Raw genomic sequence first — 20,416 nt, 5'->3', positions numbered from 1 at the left:
GAATGGCCTGTATTTCGCCGGGTTTCTTGTATCTTTGTCTTTAGGTATATGATTCCTTCGGTTAGAAACTTCGGGATTGTCTCCGGGTGCCTTATCATTGGAGTGAACTGCTCTGCTAGATGATTGTGTGTGCAAGTGAGCTTCTTGTACCAGTTGTGGATGTTATCAATTCTTGGAGTTCACCAGTTGTGGGTGTTCCTGATCAGCTGTTTTTCTTCTTCTTCTTCTTCTTCTCCAATCTCCCACTCTCTCTTCTCTTCTATGTCCTTGGTTTTCTTGCATTCTAGTTCTATCCAGGTGGTTCGGCTGTTATGTGTTACTTCCGTGCTCCATATGTTTCCCCAGAACTCCTCAATCGCCTTCTTCTCAGGTTGTCCATTCCCTTCTTTCCCATTGTTTCTGAGATTCCTGTAGAAGGCTCTTTGGTCCTCATCGAAGATTCGGTTGTTTATTTTCCTCTGGGAGCTCTCTTTGTATTGGTGTAGTCTCTTGCTGAGTGCAAGAAGGTTCTGCTTCAGTGTGTCCAAGTATTCTCCTATTCTCTGATCTCATGTTTGCTGTGGATGCTGTCTTTCTTGAGGATGCTCTTCACCTTTCCAATCAATTTCTTACTTCTATTACCCTGTTGGTACTCGGTCAACTGACCTAGCTTGACTCTTAATTCTTCTATCTTCTGCTGAAGTCTTCTTTCCCAAGCTGGCGATTCCTTCTGTTTTTAGTTTTTCTGCTGCTGGTCTCTCGTTTCTTTTCTGTTAATCCAAGTAGCTGCTATGGCAGCACAGTATACGGCTGTGTGGATAGCCTCCGGTGTTGCACCATTGTTGCAAGGTAATGTGGCATTATTTGCCGATTGAGGTGGTCTGTTACTCTCTCCACAGGATTTTATTTGGCCTCTGCTTAGGTATCACGTGGGTTCTTGTGGGGTCCATTCCTTCGAATTCTGTTAGGGCCTTCTTCCACTCATCTTCTATTCTGAATATCATGACTTCGTCTCTTTCAACTTCAGCTACTCTGAGTTGTATTTCTTCATGCTGTTCCTCCTCTTATTCCATGGTATGCTGTTCCTCCTCTGGTTCCATATTGACCATATTCTTTGTGCTTTGCAGTCGATCGCTGACATCCTGCTTGATTTTTTCCAAGATGGCAGGAGCTATTAGGTTCTTTGGTCTGCTAATCGCTGTTTGGTGACATGAATATCCAGGTAACGTTCCAACCACTTGATATGTAGTCGTGACCTATACATTGTCATATCAGTCTCAAGCCTGGTTATTTCATAGTATGCTCGCATGATGTACATATTCATTTCAATGTTCCACTTTCATGTGTTGGCATTTTCTTCCTTTCTGAGTGGTCACTAGCGCAGTTGTGCAGGAAGCACTTCCAGTTGATGGGGCTGGATGGTCTTGCCCTTCTCTTGTGAGGGACAGCGCCACTTGCTCCACTGTCTTGCTCGGGAGACTGTCTCCAACTTTTCGAACTAACCCTAAGGCCTGCACGCGAGTGACTTTATCCTGCACCACACTCAATGCAGAATGAATAATATTTCTCTGTGACATCATATATCTAAGGAGGTGGACTTGTTTAGCTTCGGCTTATGCCCAGTGGTTTATTTTATTTATTTTAGTTCTCACGACTGACTCCAGATGGCACCAGTCTGCCTGAGCCATCACTCCACTCTTGGGGAAGGTAAGTGCATTGGGTTAACTTTCGTGATTTTTTTTTTTTTTTTTTATCATCATTTAATAATATTATTATTATAATAGTCTCCCATCAATAACAGAGCCGTGTTCGCTTCCACCAAGGTGGGATTCTAACCCGGGTCTTAACGACTGGGCCATCGCACCCTTTTATTATTATTATTATTATTATTCACATAGTGCAAGGAAGCCTGAGGCTTATGCTGCACTGACCAAAAAAAATTACCGCGTCACCCTGAGAGAGAGAGAGAGAGAGAGAGAGAGAGAGAGAGAGAGAGAGAGAGAGAGAGAGAGAGAGAAGAAAGTAATCACCAAGAAAGAGAAAAATGATGATATCCAGCTCAGGACCCTGGGTGTGCCAAGCCTATACTCACCAGATGTGAGCCCCTGGGGCTTATATACAGATCTATATTCTTCTAGAAAAAGAAGGATATATGCTCATAATATTAAAGTTTGTCTACAAGCTTTAGTTGGAATTATACATTTCTATTGTAAATTTTCCCCCATTAATTTGATTTTTTTGGGGTTTTTTTCAGTATTAGTAATAAAAAATAATGTATGGAAAAAAGCTTCAAGAGCATCAACCAAAAAAAAATACATACACACATCACCTGTCCATCCCAATAATAATTTATCTAATTATTCTTTAAATTTATACAAACTACCAACGTCCACAACATCAGATGGAAGCTTGTTTCAATAATCAAACTACACTATGACAGAAAGCAAATTTCAGCATATCTATCCAGCAACCATTCTTTTCTCAGCTGAAATTTATGGCTTCTTATTTAGTTAATGAGAAAGATGTACACCTATCAGCCAGTGGGTAGTTATCTGTTGGAACAGGCTTCCATCTGTTGTGGAAGTGGATGGTCTGAATAAATTCAAGGAAGAACTAGACAAATTCTTAGGGGGTATGGATGAATGAAGTATATAGTGTTTTTTTTTTTATTTCTGGCTTATGCTATATAAGCTTGCTTTCTTTCATCATTTGCCACTACTAATGATCATATTTTGCCTAGGTAGAAATAGAAATATTACAACAATACAGTAACTTTAGATAATTATTGCCTCCTGCTAGACTAAGTAAAGGCAACAAATGTAGTCTCACTTGGTCATACATATCTCACAACATAGTGCTTTATGAGTTTCCCAAACACTGCATTAGAAATTTTATTTTCAATAGAACCTCAACAAATCTGGATTGTTGGGACATGGCACATGCTTGTTTTTGAAAATTACATTTTTCTGAAAGTTCCACACAGCCTAGAGTATTCAGGGATAAATTTATATTATGTATGTATTCTATACTGGGCAAGCTCAAATGAGTCAACAGGATGATTTAATGTGGTGACATGATCAGGAAAAAACTTTAATTTTACCTATGCAAATTTGGGAAACGCTTTCAACTACATTATAAAATCAATATACATTTTACAAACTAAATTAACGTCATATACTTAGATTTCAGTAAAGCTTTTAAAACAGTTCCACATAAGACTGCTTTACAAATTGGAAGAGTGCGGCATTAAGGGAAAGTTATCACTATAAATAAAATAATGGTTTTTTTTTTTTTTTTTTTTTGATTTGGTAGTTGTTGGCGCATCGGCTTCTGTGGCCATATTGCACCTCCCAAGGTTTTTGCAGTACTTTGATCCAAGCCCGAGGCGGGAATCGAACCCGCGACCTTTGGGTTGCCGGGCAGGTACTTTACCCACTCGGCTAGCCCGGTCGGCATAAAATAATGGCTGAGTGGCAGAACACAGAGTGATTACAAATGGGCACTTTTCTTGGACTAATGTTATTAGTGGAGTCCTTCAAGGTTTAGTGCTGGTCTCTTACTATTTTCAAAATATTAACAATATTCATGATGGCATATCAAGCTTATTGTCTAAGTTTACAGATGATACAAAGGTTGGCAGGGAAGTTAATGACACTAATCAAGACATATTACTGCAAAAAAAAAAACCTAGAAAAAGTAACAGATGGATTGAAAAGTAGCAACTGAAGAGAGTAGCCATTTTAACACATAAATGTAAGGTACTGAAATTCTAGAATAACATACTGAAATTGCTGAAATTCTAGAATAACATACTGAAATTCTAGAATAACATACCAATAAAATGGTACCACACTCAAGGTGGTAGAGAGCAGTCCCTTCTGTTAACAAGTACAGACCAGGCTGAAAAAAAATTCTACCCCTTGAGCCTTGCACAATCCTCCCAGGGCCGAATTGATCGACTGGGCTCTCGTCATACACTCCCTCCTATCGTGTCTGGGCAGAATTGCAGACACTTTCAAATTCAACCCTAATTCACAGCTTTTTTTCAACCGGTGTTGCTATGCATTTTGCCAAAAGCCATAGTAGATAATGTAGAAATTGCCTTAGTACCAAGAGTTACTATATCAAATGTCCCACCTGAGATTCCTCATCAATTTTATCCAAATATGGATCTGTTACCGAGAAAATATGCACACACTCTGCAGCAACTACGAAACCAGAATTTTCACATATAGAAAGCTTCCGCAGGCAAGCACTTATGCACTTCGCCAATAATGACACAGCAAACAACATCCCAAAACTCATCAATGCCTACTTAAATGGAATCACATACACCTTCTATACCTATGGAACCGGTGAGTGGTTTGGAAACAGGAACAAATTAGAGACAATTCAGAGAACAATATTTCTCACTATAATCAGAGCATGTGCTGTGAACACACCGGCACTGCAGGTGTTGGCTGGTGCTCTTCCGCTTTACCTGGAAATAGTCAAACGAGGCTTGTATTATAGTATTATTCGTGCCAGTATTGCTCTTGATGGTGTTGAGTCAAGTGTTGACCTCTTCTCCTTGTTCCACTGACCTTTCTTTCCTAGCATTATTTATTTATTCTTGAGCTCATTCATTCATAAAGTTTTCCAGTGAAAAGTACCGGAGTAGGTCACCATTTCTTTCTCCAGTGGTGGCATTAATAATAGTGCCACCACTGGAGAAAGACATGGTGAGCTCTATGTGTCTTTACTAATTAAAACTCAAAGTCTTTAAAAATCTATAACTTTTCTGATAGATTAGATACAAAATTAGATACAACTAATCAATGCGGTAAACCCCCTCCACCTAATTAAAGTCCCCTGCATCCATAACTTGTAGAATTTAAAAAGCAGCTTTTCAAACTTTCAAATACCAGCGCTATGCTAAAGCATAAGCAGCTGGAACTGACAGTTAGAACAAATAATGCTCTAACTGCCAAAACAGATTTACCATAAATTTCGCCTAAATATTAACCTTCCTTGATTATAAATAGTCAAACCTGATGATCCTTATCACACTATACTCGAGTTTCACAAAAGAATTTAAAATAAATTCTTTTATTCCTTAAAACCATATTTATAAACTATTTAGCAAGAGCACGTATAAAAGCAATCATCACAGCTACACATTAGACCACCTAAAGGGTATACCCACAAAATTTCTGGGGATAACCCTTGACACAGCTAACACCATCAAGATTGAAAGAAAGAACATAGCCACAAAGCTCCATGAGCTATGGCAAACAAACTGGGAGCAGGAAACCAGAGGTTTGGTTACCAAAAGGTGGCAATAGTTAGTCCAATAGTTAGTCCAAAGCCACCAAAGTAGTATGCCCCCTGGACTTTTCACAACATATCAACAGGTAACGGCTCTCTAAAGGCTACACTAACTTTCTTAGGGTTGACTGATGACCCAAACTGTACCTGTGGCAAAAGTGAAGACTGGGCACACATTCTTTATGAATGTATAATTTATGATGTACCAAGAACCTAATTAATAGCAGAAACTGGCCTCTACCCAGAGGACAAGAACATTTATTTATAATAAGTGGTGAGCTATGAATATTTTAACAATGGGCTCGCAGTTTAGACGACTTTTTGATGTGAAACATCCTTGGGAATTCCTGCTGCGGATGATGTAACGGAAGTGACGTCTTCATTCACGGCAGGCTTCTGCCAAAGGTGCTTCCCACATTAACACTACTAGTCTGCGCCAAGCACTCACTAGTAGTGTGATTAGAATGCAACACATTTTTAGTGACCAGTATGATATCTTGAGTCAGCCTGGTCATCATACCCCCCCCCTTTTACGTAATACCTGGATACAATAGTATCTCGAGTTCTAACTTTGTAGAATTTTTGAATAGTATGACATCACAGTCATACTTCCAGAAATTATAAAAATTTGTGAATGTTCAATAAAATATTTACAATACAAAAGCTCTTTTATTTCGTAATCAATATACAAATCAAAATACCTGAAAGAAACACAAAGGATTCACACAAAACCATCTGCCGCAGGTGCTTGGCACACACACCACTTTTTTTTAATCATATCTCTCTTTTTTTAACAACTAGGGAAATATAATGGATACATTTTTTTCATGATAAAATTTTAATATTGCAAATAAAAAATAACATGAAATATTTCCCATATCACAAATAACAAAAACTATCACAAAACATTCTACAATATAAAAACAAACTCTTCTAGAAAAGAGTTTGTTTTTATAGATGAGGATGCCGTCATTACTGACCGTGCAGATGGGTTCTGGGAACGCAAGTGGCTCGAGAGCTTGCAAATCGGTTCATCCTATCATAACAGGGACAGGGGTGTGCGATTACACCCCCTTTTTGAGGCGATTGTCCTCAGATGCGATGATCGGTTCCACATAGCACGCTCCCAGGGTCACTTTCATCTCCGGTACGCAAATAGAGAATACTGACGATGTTCCTGGTGAGTCACATGAGTGCCATGGGCCTGTTACTTAAGGATGTGTCATTGTAGCAGAAATACACTGTTGAGAAAGGAGACAGCTGTCTCCGAAAGCTTCGGATTTCCGGAATTCTTACTTATTTTAACAATTTTAGTATTTTGTTTTTAACTGTTTAATTATACCAATTTTATGTATATATTTTTAGTACTTATTGTAATAGTCCAGTTTACTGGATCATCTTATTTTATTCTATTTTATTAAATACTTGGTTGGTGTCTGAGTATTAATTTTCTTCAATATGGAATTTCCCAGCCCCATAGACCTGTTTGAGGATCTTCTAGAAAAGGTACACAAAAATCACAGATTACATGAAAAAAATCATTATACAAGTATTCAAGAAAAATTTATTCTAAAAATTGCCATATAGAATTTACTTCTTTATTATTTGTTGTCGATCTTCTGCTTTGCTCAATAACTGAGCAATGATTTGATGTAACAATCCGGATCAAATTGGAGCAATGGTTTTCCATTTAGATGTATGGTCTTCATAATCTGCAACATGTTCAACTGTCACAATATTATTCATTACGCTGAAAGCTTGATCAGCTTCTCGCAATGGTTTCAAAGATATTTCTGGCTTTCTTCACTGAAGAGGGAATTTCACTCGATTTTAAAGATAAACTGTCTTCAACAAAATCTCTAAAACATTAATTTTTTTGTCATATTTTATCAGAAAACTTAAATTTCTTTTTTCGCCATCTTGCCACAGACACGAAAGTTCTTTCATATTCCACGATTCCAGGTAGCATATGTTTAAAATTTCTTTCAATTCCTCATCGTCAATAGTATCATTATTTTCTTTATTTAATTTAAAATTACTCTGTTGCATTAATAGCTTATCCTTAATAACAGGTCACAAAGTAATTTTTTAAATGTGTTTCGATTACTTTCGATTCCTTCAAATTCAACATGCTCTCAATTTTAGCTCCATAATTTCCTTCAGAATTTTTCAAATTAATGATAGCATTGATAGTTAGAATAATTAATTTATCTGCTTTTATTATAGTGATGCTGCGACTTTGTAAAGCTTCTGAAAGGTAAGTATTACTCTGTTGCATTAATAGCTTATCCTTAATAACATGTCACAAAGTAATTTTTTAAATGTGTTTCGATTACTTTCAATTCCTTCAAATTCAACATGCTCTCAATTTTAGCTCCATAATTTCCTTCAGAATTTTCAAATTAGTGATAGCATTGATAGTTAGAATAATTAATTTATCTGCTTTTATTATAGTGATGCTGTGACTTTGTAAAGCTTCTGAAAGGTAAGGGAGCTCCTGCAGGATGTCGATCATTAGTGCTAAATCATTAAGAAATTCCAGATTGAAAAGTCGGTTTAATAATCCAGAATATTTAACTCTCTGATTCAAAATGTTTGCTCAAAGCAGGATAATCCCTCCAACCCTCAATTTCTGTCTGCAAGCTACAAACTGCCCGTTGTGGCCTGAACAAATCCTGGAAAAAATATCTCAAGTTAAACTCCAGATCAATGATTGACAGGTGCCACTCACTGCTTTTCCTGCCCATTGTCCTCCTACGTTGATATGCCTAGTGTTTCCCCCCCCCACTTCACGATGCTTTTAAATCGTGAACTCATTTACCGATTTTAAAACAGCTGGATAGGGGTAAAAACACCCTACCTCAGCTAAGACCATCCCCTCGATGGTCTTAGCTGAGGTAGGGTGTTTTTACCCCTATCTTGTCTCAGCTAAGACCATCCCCTCGATGGTCTTAGCTGAGACAACAGTCAGAAGTAGAAGGGAATCATCAAGAAAGAGAAGATTGATGATATTCAACTCAGGATCCTGGGTGTGCCCAGCCCATACTCACCAGATGTGAGCCCCTGGGGTTAAATACATACAGTAAGAGTACAAAATAGAGAAAACACTTGACATGAAAATGGCAGTTTTTGTAAGGACTGTATGACATACTTAATGAACAAGCAGTGATTTTTTTTTTTTTTTTTTGTTTCTTGCAGTGAAGGAAAGCTGATAAAAGCTTATGTTTATTTAGAGGTGACATAAAAAGGTACATGAAGAAAATGACTGACCTGTCTGGATCAATGACTAAAACTGCTGATTTGTTTGTGGTATCCAGAGTAATTGTATCGAAAGAGATGTCTGCATTCACCAAGTATGGAAAAACAACAAGATTGGTAGTAGTAGTAGTGGCATTTGATGCAAGAAAGCAAGTGTATGAGCTTATGCAGCATCAGCCAAAAAAAAAAAAAAAAACACACCATTCCCTCCAAATGCCTGTCCAGTTCCTCCTTAAATTTATTCAACCTATCAACTTTCACAACGACAGATGGAAGTTTGTTCCAGCAATTAACCACCCACTGGCTAAAGGCAAATTTCCACACATCTATTCTACATCTGTCTTTTCTTAATTTGAATTTATGCCCCCTTAGGTTCGTAATCTGAACAAGTGGAAGTATCCCTTCAGAATTCAGCGTGCTCAACCCATTCAAGGCCTTATATACCTCAATCAGATCACCGCGCAGGTGCCTAGTCTCCAGCCACTGCAATTTGCAGAACTTAAGCCTCTGGTAAGAGGATCCCTTCATTCCCCTCACCAATCTTGTTGCCCTTCTCTGTAAACGCTCAAGTAAATCTACATCCTTCCTAAAATGAGGCCTCCAGACCTGTACGCAGTACTCAAGGCGTGGCCTGACCACTGCCTTATACAGAGGGATAATCACCTCCTTTTCCCTGCTAGCAAAATTCCTATATATCATTGACAAAACCCCATGACCTGCCCTGGCAGCCTGTCTGCATTGCTCAGAAAACTTCATATCTGACTGCACAATTACTCCCAGGTCTTTTTCATTTTCTACCACCTTAAGTGTAGTACCACACAGTTGGTACGTTTCTCTGGGGTTACTTCTACCCATATGCAGTACTTTGCATTTGTCAAGGTTAAACTTCAGTTGCCACTTCTTAGCCCATCTGCCCAAATTATCTAGATCCTGTTACAGTAGCACACTGCCATTACTGTCATTAACAACCCTGCCAACCTTTGTATCATCTGCAAACTTCGACATTAAGCCTGATATACCTTCATCAATATCATTGATAAATATACAAAACAACAGTGGACCTAACACCGAACCCTGTGGGACTCCACTAATAACATTAGTCCAAGAAGAGCAGCACCCATTGATTACCACCCTCTGTCTTCTCCCACTTAACCATCCTTTTATCCATTGTAGCAACTTACCCTTAATACCATTCTGCTCCAATTTGTACAATAGTCTTCCATGCGCAACAGTGTCAAAAGCTTTCCTGAAATCCAATTATATGATATCAAAATTATTTTTTGCATCCAGTTCCTTTGTAACCACATCATAATATCCTATCAAATTTGTCAGACAAGACTTTCCCTTAACAAACCCATGCTGTGTCTGAATTATTGCTGCAGTCTTTTCTAGATGATCCTGCAATGCATCTTTAACCAGTGACTCCATTATTTTACCCAGAACAGAACTTAAACTAACTGGTCTGTAATTACTTGTATCACCCTTCTATCGCCCTTTGTGAATTGGGGATACACTTGCACATCTCCAGTCCGTGGGAACCTCCCTGAGTCCAAGGACGCTCTCATAATTATGGGTAAGGGTTTGCTTAGTTGCTTTGCCACCTCCTTTAATATAACTGGATAGATCCCATCCACCACAGGTGCTTTTCTTACGTTTAACTTCAACAATTTCTCCTCCACTTTGCTTTCAGTTATTACAAAATCATTAAGTATCCTGCTACAATTTGATATCCTTCTGCCATTTTCAAACCTTAATAAACCTTTCAAACCTTAAGTTCTGCAAAGTGCAGTGTCTGGAGACTAGACACCTGCTAGGTGATCTGATTGAGGTGTATAACACCTTGAATGGTTTCAGCAGGATCAATGCTGATGGGATTCTTTCCCTTACTCAGATTATGAACCTGAGGGGACATAAACTCAAATTGAGGAAAGACAATTGCAGAATAGATGTGCAGAAGTTTGCCTTTAGCCAGCATGTAGTTGATTGCTGGAACAGACTTCCATCTGTCGTTGTGGAAGTTGATAGCTTAAATAAATTCAAGGAAGAACTAGACAAAATTTTGGAGCAAATGGATGGGTGAAATGGAAAGTGTTTTTTTTTTTTTTTTTTTTTTGGCTAATGCTGTATAAGCTTTTTTCCTTGCATCATATGCCTCTACTGATGCTAATGCTAATAACTGCAGAACTTAATATGCGTCTCAACACTCCACTTTCCAGCAAAACATTTCATCGAGAATGTCACAAAGCTGAAATTATGATGGAGCCACTTGTTAATGATAGAAATGCTAGAAAGAGGATGCAATGGTTTAAGGAGCACAAAAACTGGAAACAATGTCAAGTTGAAAACGTCATATTTTCAAGACTCATCATTCACACTTCTTCCAACATTAGGGAGAGTTTACATTTAGCGAATGCCAAAGGAAGTATATCATCTTGATTGTTGTACGTCAACCATTAAACATGGAGGAGGAAGAGAAGGATCAACAATAGTTTGGGCAGCAATATCTTGGTATTCTTTAGGTCCTATCATCACCTTGAATGGGTGAATTTCTTCCACTGATTAACTTGATATTCTGAGTGACCAGATTCATCTCAAGGTGCAAACATTGTTTCCCATAAATAATGCCATGTTTCAAGATGATAATACTCCAAGTTTGGACACAGCCAGCTGTGTCCAAACTTGGTTTGAGGAGCATGAAACTGCAGTTAAACATCTCCCGTGGCCTGCACAACCCCAAGACAAACATGGCATTATTTAGAGAGAAAAGAAGATATTCTTCCACCTTCACCAAAAGTAGCTTGAAACATTCCACCATGAAGAATGGGCCAATATTCCTCTTAAGACAGTTCATGATTTATTTTAATCTGTTCCATGCTGAATATAAGCTGTTTTAATTTATTTGAATCTATTCCATGCTGAATACAAGCTATTTTAAAAGAAAAAGGGTGGCTGAACACCATATTAGTGCATACCTGTACTCTTATCACAGATGTTTCGCTATATTGTCCGCCTCCTGTATATAAAATCAGTACACATACATGTATAAAAAACTAATAAATATAAAGACTAATATAAAAAAATAATAAACTAATATAAAGAAACTAGACCTTATATGTGCTTATTATATTTTTTACAATTTTTAGCTTTTATTTTTTCCAAAATTTTGATTTTAAACTTTATATTTGACAGTAATGTAATTCTAATGTTCAGTTATCGAGTAAAAATAGGAAAAATTAATATTTAAAAAAAATAATGTCCATATCCACACATAGTTAAAAACATTTATGTATCATCTATGTACATAAATGCTTTTACTGCTTTTGTGCTTGAACAGTTTCATTAAAAATAACATTTAATAGAAATGGATTTGTACACAAAATATGGTAAAAAGTTCCAGGTTATATTTTGAATACAAAAAAAAAAAAAAAAGCCCAACTTATTCTTCTGAAGAGAGAATATATACTCCAGTTTAAAACCTGAAATAGAGGCATTACATGGTCATTCATCTTATTGATATGAAATATAATAAACAACATTACAGTGCCAATAGTTTTATTCAAACAGGATTGATGATGAGAAACGGACTTCCCAAAATGTCACCAAATGTATGCTGTTTAGTGATGTTTTGATAGGTGTTTTCTATTAACTTTGAAACATTTTCAATAAAATGGCTTAATCTTTAGATGTGGTTGCTTAGTATCACTCCCATTATTTCATATTCATAAAATTGCATTTCTTTAAAATTCAAAACATTTTTACTTATGTAAATGCACCTGCATTAAACAATTATAGTGAATACATCTGCCACAGGTGTTTGAACAATCTATAAATATAACAATATAAATCAATTTCCTGTCAAATATTTAATTTTATCAACCTCAAATACTGTAGGCAAGCAGCAGCAACTAAATTATCTATATTTCTGTTTCTTTTTAAATTTCTATATCAATATGATTAATGAAACCGTATGAATAGCCCTAACTTATACAAAAATTATTACAATTCTCATTAAAATGTGCTTTCACAAAACTTTTCATGATTTCTAGTTTCTTCCAGCTGAAAGCCAATCGGTATTAAAATTTTTCCAGTTTTCTTCTAAAAGCAGAAATGCATGATGGTGAAATGAAAGCATAATGGTGAAATGAAAGGCTAAAAGAATTTTAAAGTGCTAAGCAAAAAGCAACTTTAGGTCAAAGATCACGCCAAATTTACTGTGCCATCCATCTCACTTACACCAAAGAGTGCAAGTGAGATGGATGGCTTGTGCTTTAACTCCTCTAGTTAGCATGCATCTCAACAACCAAGCAGAAATAGTTATAACAGTTGTCATGGTACAGGCTCAAAACATCTTAAAATCATAAATCATACATGCCATAATCATAGCAATCAAACTATGCTTATTTAATATCTTCAACTATAATCTCAATCTCAAGTAAAACCAGGATTAAGGAATTTTTAAACTTGCACAAAAACTTTACTGTATATGTTGGCAAGCATATAGGGGTTATTTTGATCATTTCCAAATGAGAGTTTCTTGAATTTTTAACTGTCTAATGATCATATAAAAACACAATATCAGTGCATGGAGCATGTGGGGCCTTTTCTTTACCAATCAGAGTTTTTTTTTTTTTTTTGGGGGGGGAGAAAATAAATAGTTTAAAATGGGGAACTTGAAAATTTTCTTAATTCTAAATTTATATTGTATAATAAAATAAAAAAATAAAAAAATTAGCAACAACAATCTTGTTCTTTATTGTTTTTTTGGCATAACATGCCAAAAAAAATAAATAAATAATTTGATATATATATATTTATATAATATTTGATATATATATATTTGAAATATTTTATATAAACAATATCTGTATAGCCAAATCTCAGGACAGCAAAGCAGCATAAAAAAGAAGAAACTCCAACTCTAAGGAAAGTAATATCGCGATATGTAGTTTCTGACATACATGTTACCATAAATAATTTTTTTACAGCTAAACTTTTTCAATCAAAAAATAATTAATGATGAAGATCAAAAGTAAAAATCGTACAAGATTAATTTCTAGAGTAACAACCAGAATTCACACTGATGTAATTCTAACAGATTTATAATTTGTAAGTTAAATTTATATTTTTGCTGTTTTTGGCATGAAAAATACACCAAATGTGCCAGCTAATGGGGTTACCAGAGAAACCTGGGGGGGGGAGGGTTATCTTCTTCAAAGATATTGTGAGTTATAGCTGGATGAACATAATGGTTTTGGAGTGCAAAAGTATTTTTAAGAAAAAGGAGAGAGTGGGGGAAGATGACCCAGTACACACACACACACACACACACGCACGCACACACACACACACACACACACACACACACCTTTATTGTATTAAGATGTAAAAAAAAAAATTATATTAAGCCATATACACACCTCAAAAAATAAACTGTTGGTCCCAATTAATATAATTAAAATAACAAAATTTAGTTTTGAAGTAAAGAAAAAGAAGAAAAATTAAATGTAACAATAGGCAACAAGCCATAAATATCTAAAATGAAGCAACTATTAATTCATTTCTAATATGGCACATGCTTATCACTGTATTCAAAATGGGGTGGGGGGACAGCAATTTCAGTAATAATCACAAAGCCAAAATTTATGTATTCTAAAACTATTACAGGATAACAGGTCTTATGAATGGAAGAGGTCATCAAACAATATTAAAAATAGTTAGGCCAAACAAAATTTAACATCTACCTCATAACATGCTGCAGAGAGCAACTTCATATGCTTCTGGAATAAATTCACTTTGCATGTGGCACTGATTTACTACTAGGAAAGGAGAGTGGATTACAGTAATAAACATCTACACAATACAGATGTAGATGTTTATTGCTGTAACTCCAAGGAATACTAAAATGAGTGAGAACACCCACACACACACACACACACACACAAATAACTCTCTACTTGTTACATCAAGAGGGTACTCTTGAATATGAAAAGTCATCCTATTGTCAACTTCAATATATATATATATAGATACAACAGAAATATAGATATAATGATGTACACTAAGCCAAAAAAAAAACTGAAATCATACATGATTACATTTTGATTATTTTTAAAGCAAACTATGAAATCTTCAAGTTGTAATAAATCAACAAATACTGTATTATAATTTTTTTTAGAAGTCATAATGACAAATATCAATAATAGTTATCCAGATTGTAATATTTATATGAGGCTTGAAATAAGATACTTGTACATCTTAAATGGTATTTTAGTATTATTTAATAATTATTGTATATTATTAAATATACCAAAATTCTCATTTTCTTCTAAATCAATTGTAATTTATTCTAAACTAAACTAAAAATAATTTATAGTTAAACTGCTTGAACAGCAATGAACAGAAATAAGCTGGCTAAGGCCTCCTCAAAGAATTCTGCAAAAAATATTTTAAATCACAAATCCATCATTATTGCCATTAAATGGCTGATATTCTTTTTACAATTATATGGTTATTTTCAATACTTGTAAACTAGCAATTACTTAACAATGAATGATAACAGATATAACAGTGTCAGGTTTAATTTTGTTCTTTTTTGAATAATGGAAAATATATATATATATTTTTTTTTTCAGGAATCAAGTAAGCAATATGTATATATTAGTAATACATGTAACCACATAGTATCACAATTTTTAATAAAATATTGTATCTCTTCAAAATTATTTCTAGCTAGTTAGAAAAACATTAATCTGTCAATTTTTCTTTTTTTTTAGTTTACTGTCAAGGGTGTATGCTGTCAACCAATGGTGTATCCGGGTATCATAGTAAAGATATGCATGGCGACCAGGTCCAGATATCATCGTAAGGGTGCATGGCAACCAAGCTTTAGAGCTACAGTATCAGGAACGTAACCCCCGCTATTCGCGGGGGTTACGTTCCTGAGAAATGCCGCGAATACCGAAAACGCGAATACTGAGTTATGGCTCCCATAGTGATAAAGGGGTTCCGTTCCAAAGTATGAAATATATAAGAAAAACTAGTCTAAAATTTTGTCTATGTATGTATTATATGTACCTTCATAATATGACTATGTACATAGACAGTATAAAAATGTGAAATGCAAGCATATGGCATCGAAATGAAAATAAGAAACAATTTAATATTAAATGTAATATTTATTAGAAATTTCAAACAAATCTTTCAAACCAGCGTCTTTGCTAGCTAAAAAACATATCCCGCCAGTGCTATCACCAGTGCTATCCCGCGGGATAGCCAGTGCTATCCCGCCAGTGCTATCAAAACACCTTATCAACGCTAAAGCGTTGATAAGGTGTTTTGCGTTTTCACGAATGAGGAGTGAACTTAACGGAATTTTATTTTGAGTTCGGTCTTCTATCCTTCAGATTTAAAGCTTTTTCCATTTTTTCTAATTTAACATCACGAGTTACAGAGCAAATTTTTGAAGCAATTAGCGCGTTTTCACGGACACTACGGCGGATTTTTTCTTCCGATTTTTGGATTGATCGTACCATTGACTCATTGATTTTATAATGTTTTGCCACTGAGGAGAGACACTTTCACCATTAGAAATTTTATCTAATAACTCAATTTTATTCGCTAATGTCATCACCTTCTTTGATATTTTCACATTTCTCTTGTTATTCGTAGTCATATTTTTGTAGGGGTTAGAAAGAACTTGTCCACAATAAAGTCACTTTCTTCCGTTAACACACTCGAAAAAGTCTGTTTTACATTGCAAAACGGTAGATTTATCACTTTTGTAAGCATATCAATTTATAAATTTATTCAATTTATAAGCATATAAATTAAAAACAAACGACGAAACCATCCATAACAAGCGCATAACACATATTGAACAAGGATTAGCGAGAAACATTCAAGCTCGCAATTTTGTCACCCCTCTCCCCCCACCCACCCACTGAGCGCTGTTTTGACCGGGAAAGATAATTTTAGCCACGCCCATGTTTTTTTTATGGTGGAAAATATTCACGGTGCTTTAAATCGCATTTTTTTAGGTTTCATTTTATATTAAATCAGCGATCGCGAAACCGCGAATACAGATACCGCGAAAGCGGGGGTTTACTGTATTTTTTTTTCGAATGCCTCCTGCATTCCTTTTTTTAGTTTCAAATTTTAGGTTAAGGGGGGGCATATTCCCCCTCTGCCCACCTCTGAATATGCCCATGCTGTCAACAATGGCATCACAAGGGGATCGAACTGGCAGAGAACAAAAGTAGGAAGTCTGGTCTTAGCTATTATTTAAAAGTTTTAAATGATAAGATTTGGCAAAGTCACTGAGCACAGGCCACCAGAACTAGAATCTGTACTGGCTTTCAATACCCATAATCACTGAATTTGTATATTTAAAATGTTTATTGGTAAGTTTTGTTTTTTTAAATACTTGAAGCTCATTCTAAAAGTATCGATAAGTAATAAATAAGTGCTTTAATGAGTACTTTTTCACCTTTATTAGGCATTTCTCAATACATATATAAATGGCTCAAAAGAATCCAATCCTGTCAGGCCCATATAAGTTGACAATTTATTTTTAACAATTTCATAAAAATTAAGTTTCAAACCTTAAAGTTTTAAAAATATTACTTTAATAACATGCTAATTACCCTTTTTGAAAGAGAGATCTCCATCTTCTTGAGTAATAAAATCACTAGTTGCAGCAAATAATTGCTGCCCTGGAAGGAGAGGAGGAACTTTAAGTTCCATTGCAAAACTTGATGGAAAGCTCCCTTCCTGGCCATTTGAGATCCCATATAACCACTGTTTATCAATCCTTTTCAGTACCAGGATTACATCACCAACTTTAAGTGGCAACTCTCCATCTAGATCGGTTGAGAAATCATAAACTGCCTTGACCACATGACCAGCCTCAATCAGTGACTGAAACACAAAAAGCATACATTTATTCTTTACATTCAGACTAATGAGAACAACCTATACAATATGAATACATATACAGGGTGATCCATAAGTAATGTAACAATTTTGAATAACTGCTGATATAAATATATAAGTTATTTCTTAATTCCTTTTAGGTTAGGCTAGGTTTCTGCAACAAAAACTAGAAAAATTAACATTAGAATTAGTGGTGCCATATTATGTAAGAAAACAAGTATCATCCAAAAAACAAGCATCAGCATCTTTCAACATCAGCCAAAAAAAAAAAAAAAAACACTTCCCATTTCACCTATCCATTCCATCCAAAAGTTTGTCTAGTTCTTCCTTGAATTTATTTAAGCTATCAACTTCCATAATGACAGAAGTTTCTTCCAGCAATCAATCACTCACTGGCTAAAGCCAAATTTCTGCTTATCTATTCTGCAATCTTTCCTCAATTTGAATTCACGCTCCCTCGAGTGAGTAATCTGAGCAAAAGGAAGAATCTCATCATCGTTGAGCTTGCTCAAACCATTCAAAATCTTAAACACCTCAATCAGATCTCCAGACACTGCATTTTTCAGAACTGAAGCCTTTCTTAGTGAGAGCACCCCTTTGTTCACATCACCAATCTCAATGTCCTTCTCTGTACTCATTCCAGCAACTCTACATCCTTCCTAAAATGAGGCCTATAGCCGGTATGCAGTGTGGCCTGTCCATTGCCTTATACAAAGGGTTAATCACCTCCTTATCCCTGTTAGCAAAATTCCTGTGAATCATTGCAGGAACCCCATGAGCTGCCCTAGCAGCATGTCTGCACTGTTCAGAGAACTTCATATCACACTGCACAATTACAATCAGGTCTTTTTAATTCTCCACTACCCTGAGTCCAGCACCACACAGTTGGCACATTACTACATATGGGGTTACTGCTACCCATACACAGTACTTTGCATTTGTCAATATTAAACTTAAGTTACCACTTCTCAGCCCTTCTTCCTAACTTTCCTAGATCCTCTTGCAGTACCATACTGTCATTATTGTCATTAACAATCCTGCCAACCTTTGTATCAGCTGCAAACTTGGACATTAAGCCTGATATACCTTCATCATTATCATTGATAAATATAGAAAACAACAATGGGCCAACACTGAACCCCTGGGGTACTCCACTAATAACATTAGTCCACAAAGAGCAATGTCCATTGATTACCACTCTCTGTCTTCTCCCACTCAACCAGCCTTTTATCCATCGTGGCAACTTGCCCTTAACGCCAGACTGCTCCTATTTGTAAAGCAGTCTTTTATGTGCAACAGTATGAAAAGCGTTCGTGAAATCCAAGTATATGATATCAAAATTATTTTTTGCATCCAGTTCTTTTGTGACCACACCGTAGTATCTAATCAAATTGGTCAGAAAAGATTTCCCCTTAACAAACCCATGCTATGTCTGAACTAAAACTGCAGTCTTGTCTACATGATCCTGCATTACTTCTTTAACCAGTGACTCCATTATTTTCCCTGGAACAGAAGTTAAACTAACAGATCTGTAATTACTCATGTGACCCTTTGATACTACCCCTTTGTGAATTTCTCCAGTCCATGGGGACCTCCCCTGATCCCAACGATACTCTCATAATTATGGCTAAGGGTTTTCTTAATTGCTTTGCTCCTTTAATATAACTAGACAGATCCCATCCACCCCAGGTGCCTTTCTTACGTTTAACTTCAACAATGTCTTCCACCTTCCTCTCAGTTTATTACAAAATCATTTAACTCTCTGTTAGAGTTTGATAAACTTCTGGCCTCCACTTCCCTAGAGAATTCCTCATGTGTGAATGTATAGGCAGAATACTCATTCAGTGTCAGCTACCTGAGCAAAATCATCAACAGTCAAACCATTGATGTCAAGGGGACCAATCTGATTCATCCCCTTTCTTCTAGAATTTACATAAGTAAAGAAGTCTACTGTTTTCTTTTTTGCATCCTTTTCCAAAGATTTCTCAATCTTCCTTCACTTCCCTAACTTTCTTTAGGCTAATGGGCTGGAAAATGGCAACTGCAGTTTAACATTGACAAAAATTATGGTGATGAATATAGGTAGCAATAATTCCAGATTAACATGCCAACAATGTGGTATTACACTCAGCATAGTGGCACCTCCGTAGCCAGGTGGGCAGGAGCGGCAGTGCGTAGCACCCGCTTCTTGATTAAACCGGCGTTCAAGCCCGTGACCACCAAATACGGAGGATGCGGAAAGGTCAGGGAATGACCACCGCATATCCCCGGAGCAATATGGCCTTAGTTGCTAATGCTCCTAAAATCTAAACAACAACAACAACTCAGCATAGTGGAAAGTGAAAAAGAACGGGTAGTAACTGTACAGTCAGATATGAAGTTCTCTGAGCAGTGCAAACAGCCAGGACAGCTCATGGAGTTTTGTAAATGATATACAAGAACTTTGCTAACAAGGGCAAGGAGGTGATTATCCCTTTGTACAAGGCCATGGTTAGGCAGCACCTTGTATATAAGTTTTCAGGACACATTTTAGGAAGAATGTGGATCTGCTGGAATGGATGCAGAAAATGGCAATGAGATTGAAGGGAATGAAAGGGTACCAAGAACAGCTTTAGTTCTGCAAATTGCAGAATCTGAAGACTAGGCACTTGCGAGGTGATCTGAATGAGGTGTTTAAGGCTTTGAAAGGAACTATACTGAAAGAATCCCATCAGCATTGAGCAGGCTAAATGCTGATAGGATTCTTCCTCTTGCAAAGACTATACACACATACGTGCCACACGTCTTTCTGCAAATTTTCCTATTTCAAGCTAACATACAGTAGACTTTTGGAATAATGGCACTTTCAGGGATTCCGTTATCTAGAAAGTTTTATTTTTAATATATTTAATGCAGAAATAATGAGGCTAAATAAGAAATAGAGATTAAGAATGCAATTTTA

The 20,416-nt window shown here is 36.1% G+C and overlaps 1 protein-coding gene across 1 annotated transcript in view; it reads right to left on the bottom strand.

Moving 5' to 3' along the window:
* The window catches only part of LOC150087229 (dynamin-binding protein-like), a 427,088-nt gene that overhangs the window by 351,449 nt on the left and 55,223 nt on the right, over positions 1 to 20,416 (bottom strand). Inside the window, exon 2 of the mRNA XM_090372415.1 lies at positions 17,187 to 17,460. Coding sequence (XP_090228541.1) covers positions 17,187 to 17,460 — 274 coding nt within the window. The remainder of the gene's footprint in view (positions 1 to 17,186; positions 17,461 to 20,416) is intronic.

Source organism: Mastigoproctus giganteus, chromosome 4 (assembly GCF_048544385.1).
Source record: "Mastigoproctus giganteus isolate SK-2022 chromosome 4, ASM4854438v1, whole genome shotgun sequence".
Classification (NCBI taxonomy): Eukaryota; Metazoa; Arthropoda; class Arachnida; order Uropygi; family Thelyphonidae; genus Mastigoproctus; species Mastigoproctus giganteus.
Note: the sequence above shows the minus strand (reverse complement) of the source record. Positions and strands in the feature narration are given on the sequence as shown.